General features: G+C 38.9%; 1 protein-coding gene across 2 annotated transcripts in view; it reads left to right on the top strand.

Annotated features, from left to right (window-relative positions):
• The window catches only part of esyt1b (extended synaptotagmin-like protein 1b), a 91221-nt gene that overhangs the window by 3952 nt on the left and 72177 nt on the right, over positions 1 to 15092 (top strand). For both annotated transcript variants that reach the window (XM_056460542.1, XM_056460543.1), the window contains exons 3-6: positions 5418 to 5552; positions 9744 to 9817; positions 12721 to 12793; positions 12892 to 12981. In XM_056460542.1, the coding sequence (XP_056316517.1) occupies positions 5418 to 5552; positions 9744 to 9817; positions 12721 to 12793; positions 12892 to 12981 (372 nt within the window). The remainder of the gene's footprint in view (positions 1 to 5417; positions 5553 to 9743; positions 9818 to 12720; positions 12794 to 12891; positions 12982 to 15092) is intronic.

Consider the following 15092-nt stretch of genomic DNA (forward strand, 5'->3'; position numbering starts at 1 on the left):
ACAAGGCACACACACACACACACACACACACACTTTAATGTGAAGTGACGCTGGACAAAGGAGTGCCGATCCAAATGCAGGTTCATTAAACAGAATGGTCAGGCAAGCAACAGTCAACACAGGAGTGAACAGATGTATGCGGGCAATCCAGAGTCTTGGTCAATACAAGGCGAATGGTCAAAAGGCAGGCAGCAGACAACGTAAATAAACAAACAAGGCAAGAGTCAAAAACACGGCAAAGCAAGGCAAGGGAAACACGTCGCACTGTTCACAGTGACAGTATAAAAAGACTCAGCCTGATGTGTGTGTGTGTGTGTGTGTGTGCTTTAAAAATAGTCCAAGTAATCAGTCTTTGTCAATCCTCCAGCTGTGTGTTTGCAATCAGGCAGGATCAGAAACCGGTGTGAGTGTGTGGTGCATGACTGGATCTGTAGTCCATATAACAGCGGATTTGTAGTTCGTTAGTGAACCATGTGTTTACCAGCGATCTGCACAGGCTGGATCACCTGTGATAGTGACACACACACACACACACACACACACACACACACACACACACACACACACACACACACACACACACACACACAGAGTGTGCGCGTTTAACTTCACACTGTATTTGCAGGGCAAATGTGACAGGATACACATTAATATCCACTGAGGATTGAAACATCTCTTTTCATAATTGTACTGACATATGGCTATGGTGATGAATTACAGCGATTTTACCGTCTTCACTTCGTTACAAACATGCACTGTTTTAAACGCGTGTTAAACTTGTAAAACTCATTCTTGATCACATTTGATGATGATTGATGTTTACTGAGAGCTGAACAGATCTTTTAATCCCAGTTGATTTGTGCACGTCCTGTCTTGTTGATATGATTTTACATGTTACTATGGAGACATGTTAATTGAATTGTCAATCAATTCGGTGGACGGGGAAACCGCACTCCTTCGTCAAAGAGCTTAGAATCACCAAGAAGCGACACTCCATAGAACGTTCCATTGCAACAGCAGCGCCCAGCAACAGCCCCGCGATTCCGCCATTTTGGAGTGAAAGCAATCGGCCATCCATTGGATCTCATTGCTGTCACGATGGCAAGCAGCTGCATTGTTTTTATTTATTTATTTACTTAAAAAGCGCATTAAAGCTGAGATACAACCTGAAAGACAACAATACAACACTTACTATCGCAATCATCAGCACTTTAAATAGTTTATTTTACAGACTTATAATATGCTCTTGTTCTGTTGCAATTTTAATTCCGAAATGGCTCCCACGTGACACTAGTGGCATCTAGTGGCTGTTTCCCAAACAACAACAGAGTGTCGCCTCTTGGTCATTCTAAGCTCTTTGCCTACGTCAAGTTGCAGTGGGCCTCAAAATGGGAGATTTGGATCCTATTTTAACGACAGGAAATTTAAAAAAAGAGACTTACTGCCTTTATATCACTTTAATATGACTGTGGACACACTATACTTACACAATTCTGTCCAAACACCTTCCAAAAGATGATTTTCATCATAGGTGCCCTTTCATATGATAAATTGTATAGCAATTGTTTAGCATGAATTGCGCTAAGATTGCGCAGTGAGTCTTATCATATTTGCCTTCCTACAGTCTTTACAGCATTTGTACTTCTTTAGTTCAACCCATAGTCTCAATAGTTTGGCTAAAAGTGCTTCAGCATATCATTCCAGCGCAAATATTTAGCCCTGACGTTCTTTATCAGTGATTCACGAGGCAGACATTTTACTCTGGCGTTGGTCCCGGCCGAGTCTGAGTCACAAGCTATTTCTAAAATCTGTGGTTTACTCATGTAACGAAACAATCAGAGAGAAAAAAAACCCAGCAACTGGTGCTCGAGCTTCTGTTATGATCAGCTCACAACATCCGCAACAACTGGTCACCGTAGCAACGAAACAAACACAAATGACCCACTGTAAACAAATGTGCGCAGAGAGGATGAAAGTAAAGCGGGTCAGGTCTCTAGTAATACACACACTGTGGCATTTACAGAAATACAGGGGTGTTATTATGGTTATGTTGTTGTGGTTTGATAATACACTGTTAACATATTTTAAAGTACACATGGAATCAAAACTAACCATATTGATTTTGTCAGCTCACATTGCTAGATGTGGTGAACAATTCATCTGTGCATGTCATTAGGGAAAAAAATGATTTGTCCTTCTAATCTAAAATTAAATGATGAAAATGCGCTTCCGGTTTGTTTTGAGGTAAATCCTCAGATTAGGTTTGTAATTTGTATTTATAATACTATGTGATCCTTTGTATTAATAGTACTAATACTATAGTAATAATACCATAGTAATAGCCCGTTTCCACTGAGTTGTACGGTATTATACGATTCGGTACGCTTTTAAAAAGTAAATAAAGTAAAGTGGCTGAGAAGAACACAATAATCTGCATTACAGTTACATATTTGTGTGGCATTTACAAAAATACAAGGGTCTTAATATGATTATGATGTAGCGTTGGTTGGCTTTTTGTTTTTGTACATGAAACTATACTGTATATTTTAATCACTGATTAATATTTTAAATTATTATTAAGATTAAGATGATTCAAATTTAATTTACTTAAAGATTACTGGAGTAGGCTTCACAAAAGAATGGAATAGCAGGGGGTTTTCATCAGAATATTATGTTTAATTTGAGGGTCTAATTGCCTTTTTGTGCTACACTGCAAAAAATACTGTTAATACAACAAATATTACTAAACAGGACTTACAAGAAAACATTTGTGAAATTTATTTAAGTATAACAAACAAGTTTTTGGAGACAACCACTGTATTTTTAGAGTGAGATTTATTTATTTATTTTTTGTCTTTATAATGCTATGTAATAGTTTGTATTAATAGTACTAGTACTGTATTAATATCATATTAAGAATAGCTTAGCAGTAATGACGTAGAGGAAGAAAATACAAGTGGGTGAGAAGAACACAATAATCTGCATTACAGTTAAATATTTGTGTGCCATTTACAAAAAATACAAGGGTCTTAACATGAATATGTTGTAGTTTTGGTTGGCTTTTTAATTAAAGATTACTGGAGTATGCTTTACATTCATTCATTCATTCATTTTCTTTTCGGCTTAGTCCCTTTATTAATCTGGTGTTGCCACAGCAGAATGAACTGCCACAGCGGATGCCCTTCCAGCTGCAACCCATCTCTGAGAAACATCTATACACACTCATACACTACGGACAATTTAGCTTTCCCAATTCACTTATAGCACGTCTTTGGACTGTGGGGGAAACCGGAGCACCCGGAGGAAACCCATGCGAACATGGTGAGAACATTCAAACTCCAACTGAACCAGCCGAGGCTTGAACCAGCGACCTTCTTGCTGTGAGGCGACTGCACTACCTACTGCGCCACCGCGTCGCCCGTATGCTTTTCCTTGTCTACAATTGTGTAGGAGTCTTTCATCAGAATAGTGAGTTTAATTTAGTGTGTTAATTGTTGCTGCAAGCTACACTGCAAAAAATACTGTTAATAAAACAAATATTACTAGAGTATGTTTTATAAGATCTTATCTCAACAAAAGAATGCTACGCTTAATAATTCGGTGTGTTATATAGTTAATGTATTGTTTCTTTGTAATTATGTGTGAAATTGACTTGCAAATTGTAGCTCAAACAGTTTTTTCAGGTTTTTTTTTGTTAAAACCAAAATATTTTTGACGTGAGAAAAATGCATTATTAGTATTAATGCCAATGGGAATAACATATTAAGAATTGTATAGTAGTAATAATATAATTTTATATTATAATATTTTATATTATATAATATAATTATTAATTATTATTAATATAATTATTATTATTAATACTTACAATAAATTATATTAAATATACACTTGTATAATTCACTTATATAATTAAATAACAACAATGATAGTAACACATGTAATAAATTATAATATAAATAATGTGTATAATTCAAAGTACTTGGTTTGTAGGAATTATATTAATTCATTGAGGCTTTTATCCATTAAAGTACACATGAAATCAAAACTAGCTTTATTGATTTTGTTAGCTCACATTGCTAGCTTTGTGGTCACAATTCTTCTGTGCATGTCATTAAAAAAAAATAGTTTGCCCTTGTACTCTTTAAGTGAAATCTGATAATGCACTTCCTGTTTGTTCTCGGTTACGATCTGTCGAGGTATTAGGCGGGGCTAACATACTTAACCACGCCCCTCCAGCTGTCAGTTTTGACAACAAACAGAAATAGTGTGGAGGAGTATTGAGATATGAAGTTGCGTACAATACACTTTTTTTGTGTGTGTTTTTTCCCCATTATTCAGTAGGGGCAGCATGATTGGATTCGTTAACCGATCATTACCAGAATAAATTATTCAGTTTGGTTTAAGACCAATAAAATTATTATAATCCATTAAACAGGCATATGTTTCAGCATCTTAATTATGTTATTTTGTGCATTTTTGTAGTACAATAATGCTCGTCATACAACTTCAAAATCTCAAAATTAAATTAACCTTCTGTTCAATTAAATTTTCTGAAGATTTTAATTATTTAACACAATATGCTCAGAGGGAATAAACCTTGTCATTTAAAAATAAATAAGGTGTCACGGTGGCGCAGTGGGTAGCATGATCGCCTCACAGCAAGAAGGTCGCTGGTTCAAGCCTCGGCAGGGTCAATTATCATTTCTGTGTGGAGTTTGCATGTTCTCCCCGTGTTTGCGTTGGTTTCCTCCGGGTGCTCTGGTTTCCCTCACATGTCCAAAGACATGCTCTTTAGGTAAATTGAATAAACTAAATTGTCCGTAGAGTATGAGTGTGTGTGTGAGAATGTGGGTGTATGGGTGTTTCCCAGTGATGGGTTGCAGCTGGAAGGGCATCCGCTGTGTAAAACATATCCTGGATAAGTTAGCGGTTCATTCCACTGTGGCGACCCCTGATCAATAAAGGGACTAAACCAAAAAGAAAATTAATGAACAGGTATATTCTATTTACAACATTATATGTGCAGCTGTTACATGCAAATTGGCATGTAAAGTATGTTGTTAAATAAATAAGTGTATATGTGTATAAAAAGTGATGTGTGTTTCACAATGCCCATTATAAAGAGTTCATGAGATGGATTTACTGAGGGAAGAAACTGTTTCTGTGTCGGGCTGTTCTGGTGCGCAGTGCTCTGTAGCATCAAACAGAAGGTAAAAGTTTAAAGTGTGCTGGGTGTGAGGGGTCCAGAGTGATTTTGGCAGCACTTCTGCTCGCTCTGGATAAGTACAGCTCTTGGAGAGTAGGGAGGGTTGTACCATTGATTCGCTCAGAAGTCCGAACTATCCGACAGAGTAATCTCAATTAGCAAAACTGCATGACACACTCCTCCTCTTTCTCTTTTTTATTTATTAAAGGTTATTCACCAGGCATGGCCGTTTATTGGTCAGTATTTGGAGAAGCTGCTGACGGAGACCATTGCTCCTTCCATCCGCGGTTCCAGCGCTCATCTGCAGACCCTCAGCTTCACCAAGATAGACTTCGGTGGGAAGGTTAGTTATGAACACACTGACATAGTGAAATATTTCACATCTCACAGTCAACTGAAGGAGATTAAAGGGATTTACTCTTTATTTACACTCTCTTAAGTGGTTATGTACAGTTGAGAAGTCAGAATTATTAGCCCTCCTGAATATTTTTTCAGGAGGCCATGAATTTATCTTTGCCATGATGACAGTACATAATATTTTACTATATATTTTTTAAGTATTCAGCTTAAAATGACATTTAAAGGCTTAACTAGGTTAATTAGGCAAGTCATTGTATAGCGATGGTTTGGTTTGTTCAGTAGACAAAAAAGAAAATTGCTTAAGAAGGCTAATAATATTGACATTAAAGGGCCATGAAACCCCCCTCCTTCGGTTCAAGTCTCCCTCAGAATTTTTTTTAAAAATGCTCAGAGAAGGGCGTGAAGCTCTGAGAGCAGAGGGAGGAGTGGGCGTGGCCAGCAGAGCAGGGGAGAAAGAGGGGAGCAAACAACTGTTGTCAGTTGGCTCACAAAATGAGACACAAACCGTGAGGAGACCCATGATTTCATAGTTTACAAAGTTAAACAGTAAGTAATGTCCTGCTACATTTGTTATTCGTAATTTCATATACACATAACCCCAATTTATATCATTATAAAGATTATCGTGTTTATATAAACACTATAAATGAGGAGGACTTCTCTCCTCCTCAACTCCAGGGTCTGAATGCAGACACAGTGGATAGCAGTGCAGCAGGTCTCTTGCCCTATCTATTCCAACCATTAACCCTGACGGTAATCTGGAGAATTATAAACATAGGGGAAAACGCCAGCACGGATATAGACGATGTGTCTGAATGGGAACAAACTCAACTGATAAAAGACAAAGTCTGTCATTCTCCAATTCTCGTACAGCTCTCCCGACAAAAATGCCAAACCAACAGCTTTCCTGTATCGGCCCTGACTGCATCGCGGGGAAAAACATGCAACAAACCTGGTGGATCATGGAAACAACACATACGACCCTTCATGAATGACTAAATACTGTGTGCCGTATGCAGAGTCCGCAGATGTGGTCTCACCCAGTCATTGGGTCTCACAGCTTGGCAGCTCTGCCTTGCCTTCGGAAAGCACGTGCTCTCATGAATAATTAAGAAGCAGGCTCTTCTCATAGGATAAGAAAACTCAGCTATGAATAATAATGAGAAACCAACACGTCATCACTCCGCTAGCAGATTCGTGCTACGTCACTGATCCCACCCCAAAAATTATTTTAAACTCGGAAGATGAAATTAGCTGACAAAAGCTCTAAATTATCCAGTTTCCCCCCACAATTAAAGCTGACAGGTGCTAATGTTGTCTTAAATGATGCTCAACACACACAAATCTGTTAAAATCTCACAATAAGTACTCCAGGGATTCTTGAACCTTTAAAATGTTTATAAAAAAATTAAAACTGCTTTTATTCTAGCTGAAATAAAACAAATAAGTAAATAAATAAATATTATGGGTTATGGGGAATACTGTAAAAAGTCCTTGTTCTGTTAAACATCATTTGGCAAATATTTGAAAAAGCCAAAAAAAATCACAGGAGGGCTAATAATTTTGACTTCAACTGTAAACCTTAATGAGTCTCTTTCTTCTGTTAAACACAAAAGAAGATGATATGAAGAATGCTGAAAACCCGTAACCATTGACTTCTGTACTATTTTTTTCCCTACTATGGAAGTCAATGGTCACAGGTTTTCAGCATTTTTCAAAATATCTTCTTTTGCGTTCAACAGAAGAAAGAGCCTCATAAAGGTTTGAATCCAGTATACAATGACAGAATTTTTATTTTTGGGTGAACTATTGCTTTAACAGCAGCTCCACTGCCTTTAAAACATGTCTGAACAAGTGTTTGACATAATAAACACTGCTGTGAGACTTCAGATGTTCTGTATAGACACTCCTGTTGAGACCAGTTTTGATGTGCTTTTAAAAACATTAGAAGCTGTAAAAATGTTTGTTTGGTTCCATTGCTTTGCTCCTTAACACACACTTGAGTAAAAATGAGTGTCTATAAAATGAACTTTCATTACATTTACATTTAGTCATTTAGCAGATGCTTTTATCCAAAGCGACTTACAAATGAGCACAAGGAAGCAATTAACACATCTATAAGAGCAGCAGTGAACAAGTGCTATAGACAAGTTTCAGGTGTGTAAAGTCTATTAAAGTCTATGTAAAGTCTCTCATTACTGAGAGTTAATCAAAAATATTGGTTACACTTTAGAATAATGCCCCATTAGTTAACATATTTAATAACATTATTTAGTATGAATAATCTTGTAAAGCATTTATAAATCATAGTTCAGCATTTCCTAATGCATTAATTAAATCCAAAGTTGTGCTTGTTAACATGTTAACGTGAACTAACACAAACTCATTCCTTCATTCATTCATTTTCTTTTCATCTTAGTCCCTTTATTAATCAGGGGTCGCCACAGCGGAATGAACCGCCAACTTATCCAGCATATGTTATACGCAGCGGATGCCCTTCAAGCCACAACCCATCACTGGGAAACACCCATACACTTCCATTCACACTCATACACTACGGACAATTTAGCCTACCCAATTCACCTATACTGCATGTCTTTAGACTGTGAGGGAAACCGGAGCACCCGGAGGAAACCCACGTCAACACGGGGAGAACATGCAAACTCCACACAGAAATGCCAACTGACCCAACCGGGGCTCGAACCAGCGACCTTCTTGCTGTGAGGCGATCATGCTACCCACTGCACCACCTTGTCGCCCGCTAATATAAACTAAAGTAATTTAACTTAAATAACATTAACATGAATAAATACCATAATAAATGTATTACATATAGTTTGTTCATGTTAGTAAATACATTAACAATAACTAATGGACCGTTATTTTAAAGTGTTGCCAAATAATTAGGTTGTATAAAATGTCAAATTAAGCGGCACGGTGGCTCAGTAGTTAGCACTGTCGCCTCACAGCATAAAGGTCGCTGGTTCAAATCCCGGCTGGACAAGTTGGCATTTCTGTGTGGAGTTTGCATGTTCTCCGTGTGTTAGCGAGGGTTTCCTCCGGGTGCTCTGGTTTCCCCCACAGTCCAAAGACATGCCCTATAGGTGAAATGGATGAACTGAACTGGCCATAGTGCATGAGTGTGTGAATGTGAGAGTGTATAGGTGTTTCCCAGTACTGGGTAGTGGCTGGTAGGGCATCCACTGTGTAAAACAAATGATTTTTAGTTCTCTGATAAATAATATCAGAGAACCATGACTACATACAGTATGTGTTGTCAAATTGTTTCAGTATTTAAAAAAAATATCGGTGTTCATTCTGTGTAATATTTACATTTAAGTCAATGTTTTCTGCTGACAATAACAGCTCTATTAAAGCTTTGTTTTGGTATCACATAAACGCAACACAGGCTCTTTCTGAAAACGTAGCCCTATATACATAGCCAGAGGTACGTATGGCTGCATTTCGTCTTTAAAACGAATGCTACGGGGCAGTATGACGCCGTTCCTTTTCGCGCTTACCAGCTGACCGCTTACCTCCGTATGAACAGCTTTCCCGCTGTAACCAGTTTGTCCAGTTAGCTCGGCATGCACGCCGGCGGACTTGAGACACAGAGAGAAGTTGACCACGACGACAGCATTTGAGTCTGGTGAATAACGGTTCCAAAAATAGGGTAAGACAAAAACAGAAGCCAAAAAATAGTCAAGTAAATAACAGGGTGAGAATGTGGTAAAATCTGAAAACGTGGTAAAAATCAGGCAAGGGCTTTTCTTTTTCTGGATTGCTTTTGAAAACACTATCGGGTGTGTTTAGGGAAGTGGGTTGGCAGGTCAATCTGTGCTTTTGAAAACGCTATCAGTTGGGTTTAGGGAAGGAGGAGGGTGGGTCAGTCAGTGGGCAGCGGCCTCTGGTGGATTTGCATGAGAACAGCAGGCACGAATGGCACTCGCGAGAGAAAATTGAATTCTGAAAAGCGTACACAGCGGCCTCTGGTGGATTCACGAAAACAAAAACTGCAAAAAAAAAGCATAGTTCCTGGGACGTATTTGGCACTCTCCAGAAATGTATATAGGGGTACATTTTCAGAATGAGCCTGGGTTGCATAAACAGCTGATTTGCCAGATATTACAGTTTTTTACATTTAGTTGCAACATAAATGTTCTCTATTTTTCAGCCAATGAAAGTGGTCGGCGTGAAGGCTCATACTGAAAACGATAAGGGTCAAATTCTGCTTGACGTTTACATCAGGTGACGGATGCATCTTTTTACTCATTTGGAACTGATACGTTTGTGACTTGCAATCATTTGTGAATTTCCTTATAATGCATGAATTATACTTTCCTTATAATGCATGACTTGTCTTTTAGGAGTGATTTAAATAGCACTGTATAATCAGTATTGCGTTCATATTTCACCAGAAATGACTATCAAATGTTTTAAGAAAAAAATTGTGTGGATAATGTAATTATGCACAATGTAGCACAATGATTAAAGGGGGCCTATTATGCAAAAATTACTTTCATAAGCGGTTCAAACACAGTTGTGTGGCAGCAGTGTGTGAATATAACCAGTCTCTAATGATAAAAAATAATTAATTAGTCTGCAGAAACACTTTGATTGACATTCTCCCTGTGTACGTGTCATCAGAAGGGAAAAGCCCCACCCATTAGTAACAATCTCTCCCTCATTAGCAAAAACAGCCCTGATATAGAAGCAGTCGTCCGCCATTATGGGACGTTCACACCAGACCGGATGATTTTTTACATGTTAGGTCAATGCAAAGACACTAATAGACAAAATAGTGGTGCTATTCGCGCAAATTAAGCATTTTGCGGGTTCGATTGCGCGAATCACTCAAGTTATATAATCTGAGCTTCAGAGGACATTCGCACTGCGTTAACCAATCAGGAACTTGCTCTGGTAGGGGCGTGATTATGACATAGTGCCTGTCGTTGGTGTCCCCAGCGGAAGTCCTCCTGCTGACACTGGACAACAGTTCATCAAACTGGGCTCGGCTCAGTCGGAAGCACTGCTGAATGCTTCTATCATCCAGGTATAGTTTCTAGAGGAGTTGATGAACTGAGGGCACCTTTGAATGAATCTAGTGGACTCAAGACATGCTGCTGAGTGAATCTATGCTGTTTTTCAGCCTTCATAAAGCACAGCTACTCTCTCAATAAATAAAATCCATGTTAGCCATTTAGCTACAAAACTTGAGTCGCCGGACAGACAGAGGCCCCGCAGATGCCGCAAATCTGCATCTGGTGTCAAGTGAATTTGACCAGAGAGTTAATCGAATTTGACACGCGAATTAAGCAAGTTAACTCAGAATGTTCATGCGTCTGTTTACAAAAGGAGCGGGATTTGTTCACACAAGTCACGTCTGGTGTGAACACCCCATTCAAGTTTTCACCGGCTGAAGATAATGTCAGCCACTAAGAGGATTATAAATGTGAAGTTCTGCATGCACAAATGAATGCCATAATCTCCATAGACTGCCTTCTACTGAGACACTTCTGTTTGACATTTTCAGCTTTTCACAGAGATATAACGTTAGTCCTGTTTTGTATGCTAAAGCATAGCTGTTTGTAGCTCCACCCTCTTTTGAAAAGAGCACAATCTTATTTAAATTTAAAGCGACGGTCACCAAAATGGCACAACTTGAATCTAATGGCTCGTGTCCATTGACTGGTACAGTACGGATTCGGTACAGTTCGGGTCGGTACGGGTCACCTTTATCAGACTTGCGTTTCCGCTACCAAGGGAACCCTTTTGGTGGGCATGGTGTATGACAGAAAGTTTCAGTCAACATCATATTCCGATGTGTTACCAAATACTGATAAACTACACACAGCATACATTTAGTGCTTATTTAGGTTTAAAAACAACAGGAAATATAGCCCACAGTCAGAGCAGACCTCTCATCTGTGTACTTAATCTTCAGCAGCACATATAGCCTCTGTTAGAGAGCAATTCCATCTTTCTGAGTTCATATTAGTCCAAAAGGTGAAGATAACAGTTAAACAAGACAGTTTGTTCACGTTTGCTGAAAAAATAATGTGCTCCTTTTTTTGCGCTTCACTCTCGCGTTTGTCAGTGTCTGACAGGATCAAGTTTCAAAAGCACGTCAATAATCAAGCGCACGTCATTATCATCAGCTCAAGAAGTTTGTTATTTCAGATATAACATTAGACGCGCTGCGAGCGCAAGCAAGAGCGCAAAACCGCTCGCGCCTCAGACTGGCTTGTAAAAACTATGGAGCACAGGGTAAATCTGCTCTTCTTAGCATTGTGGCTGTTCATCAAGACAACGACAAGGTTTGTTTGAGCCCGGGTCGACCATGGCTCCTTATTATATGTATATATAATTCTGCTGTAATCTCTCGCTTTGTATTTTAAACATGGCGGGTTTTTGTTTTCATTCTGGCTTGTTGTGTAAGCGAATGACAAATCTCTGTAAACCAATAGCGTTAAGCTGTGTGTCTAGCTCCGCCTTTTAGTACCCTTTCTCGTGTTTGGTACCCTTTCAAAAGGGTGCTGAAAAAGTGGTACAGTACGGTTCGGTTCGGTATGCCTTTTGACAGTGGAAACGGCCATAAAAGCGTACCAATCCGAACCGTAGCGTACCGTACCACTCAGTGGAAACGGGCCAAAATTCTAAAAGGGGCAGTTTCAAAGAGTTATAAAACATTGTTTATGTTTTTTTTTGAGCTGAAACTTCACATACACACTCAGAGACTTAATATACAGTAGGTCTTACTATAGGCATAGTAGGCCCCCTTTAAGGCCATTGCAGCTCTTAAAGGTTTAACTAAAAACGAAAATGCGCATACCCTCAAATGGTTCCAAACCTTTATGAATTTCTTTTTCATGTTTAATACAAAGGAAGAAATCTCAAGAATGTTGGAAATCAGCAGACATTGACATCCTTAGTAGGAATCAGATTACCATGCAAGTAAAGGCGACCAGTTTTCAACATTGTCATCTATTATATCTTACTTGTGTTCAACAGAAGACAGAAGCTCAGGTTTAGAGCAAGCAAACGATGACAGAATTTTCATTTCTTGGTCGATCTGTTCCTTTTGGATGTTTCATTAATTTGTGAAGAGTTAAAAACAGCCTAATGTTTCCTCTCCGCCATCTGTTCTCCAGTTATGTTGGGGATGTGGAGATAAACGTGGAGGTGAAGAGGTATTTCTGCAAAGCTGGTGTGAAGGGAATACAGGTGAGATTCTGCATTGCGGCAGCAGATCTGATATGCTGTGCCAGTGAGGAAATGAAATGCTGATCAGGAAATGTTTTATTCTGTTTCCGTTTTCTCAGCTTCATGGAATGATGCGTGTGATTTTGGAGCCGCTGATCGGTGACGTCCCAATCGTAGGTGCTGTGACCATGTTCTTCATTCAGAGACCTGTGAGTTTCAAGCTTCATGAGGAAAAAAATATTCTTCAGTGGTTTTGTCAAATGGTGACATGGTGGCTTAGTAGTTAGTACTGTTGCCTCACAGCAAGAAGGTGGCTGGTTCAAGTCCCAGCTGGTCCAGTAGGTATTTCTGTGTGGAGTTTGCATGTTCTCCCCATGTTGGCATGGGTGTCCTACGGGTGCTCCGGTTTCCCCTACAATCCAAAGACATGCGCTGTGAGTGTGTGTGAATGTGAGAATGTATGTGTGTTTCCCAGTACTGGGTTGCGGCTGGAGGGGCATCTGCTGCGTAAAACATATGCTGGAATAGTTAGCGGTTCATTACTCTGTGGCGACCTCTGAAATAGAGACTAAGCTGAAGGAATATTAATGAATTAATGGTTCTGTTAATCTTTTTTTCCATAGTTCATACTTTTTTTTGCCTCCATAGTTCTTGAGTTGACTGTAGATTCCAAGTTATAGCGGCAGCAGATTTCTCAAACTGGCATTTATTAAAATTAAAAATAACTACATTTTTTAAATAAACATAAACAAAAAAAAAAGAATCATTAAATAAATTGAAATCTTATACTAGAAGTACAGAAATGAAGTCACCATGTCAAAATTGTGATGTTGAGAGAGAATTAAAAAATCATTTTGATGTATAAGTCACATTGTACAAATTTATACAGAAATTTCAAATAATGTAGATATGTAAATGGTTACTTCACCCAAAAAGGAAAATTCTGGCATTATTCACTCTCCTTTTACTTGTTTCAAACCTTTATGAGTTTCTTTCTTCTGATGATCACTAAAAAGTCATTTTAAAAGATGTTGGAAACCTGTAACCATTGACTTCCATTTGATTTTCCTATTATTGAAGTCAATGGTTACAGGTTTCTAACATTTTCAAAACATCTTCTTCTGTGTTCAACAAACTCATAAAGGTTTGTAACATCTTGAAGTTGAATAAATAGTAAGTAAAGTTTAAACTTAAAAAAAGTTTTATTCTGCACAGTACTAATAATATTTCTTCTAAACAATCACCGGCCACTTTATTGGGTACACCTTACTTTTGCCTTCTGAACTGCCTTAATCGTTCATGGCATAGATTCAACAAGCTACTGGAAATATTCCTCAGAGATTTTGGTCCATATTGATGTGATAGCATCACACAGTTGCTGCACATTTGTCTGCTGCACATCCCGTTCCACTACATCCCAAAGGTGCTCTATTGGATTGAAATCTGGTGACTGTGGAGGCCATTTGAATACAGTGAACTGTATGTTCAAGAAACCAGTTGATGAGTACCAGATGGTTTGTGCTTTATGACATGGTGAGTTATCCTGCTGGATGGACATGGTCAGCAACAACACTCAGGTAGGCTGTGACGTTCACACAATGCTCAATTGGTACTAATGGATCCAAACTGTGTCAAGAAAATGTCCCCCACACCATTACACCACCACCACCAGCCTGAACCGTTGATACAAGGCAGGATAGATCCATGCTTTCATGTTGTTGACACCAAATTCTGACCCTACCGTCCAAATGTCAAAGCAGAAATCAAGACTCATCAGACCAGGAAACGTTTTTCCAATCTTCTATTGTCCAGTTTTGGTGAGTCTGTGTGAATCGTAGCCTCAGTTTCCTGACACTTAGCTGACCCGGTGTGGTCTTCTGCTGTTTAGCATATCCGCCGCAAAGTTGGACGCGTGTGCGTTGAGAGATGCTCTTCTGCAGACCTTGGTTGTAATGAGTGGTTATTCGAGTTACTGTTGCCTTTCTATCAGCTGGAACCAGTCTGGCTATTCTCCTCTGGCATCAACAAGGCATTTGCGCCCACAGAACTGCCACCCACTTGATATTTAGTTTTTTTCTGACCATTCTCTGTAAACCCTAGAGATGGTTGTGTGTGAAAATCCCAGTAGATCAGCAGTTTCTGAAATACTCAGACCAGCCCTTCTGGCACCAACGACAATGACACGTCAAAAGTCATTTAAATCACTATCTTCCCCATTCTGATGCTCGGTTTGAACTGCAAAAGATCGTCTTGACCATGTCTACATGCCTAAATGCATTGAGTTGCTGCCATGTGATTGGCTAATTAGAAATTTGCATTA

The sequence above is a fragment of the Danio aesculapii genome, chromosome 6 (genome assembly GCF_903798145.1).
Source record: "Danio aesculapii chromosome 6, fDanAes4.1, whole genome shotgun sequence".
NCBI lineage: Eukaryota > Metazoa > Chordata > Actinopteri > Cypriniformes > Danionidae > Danio > Danio aesculapii.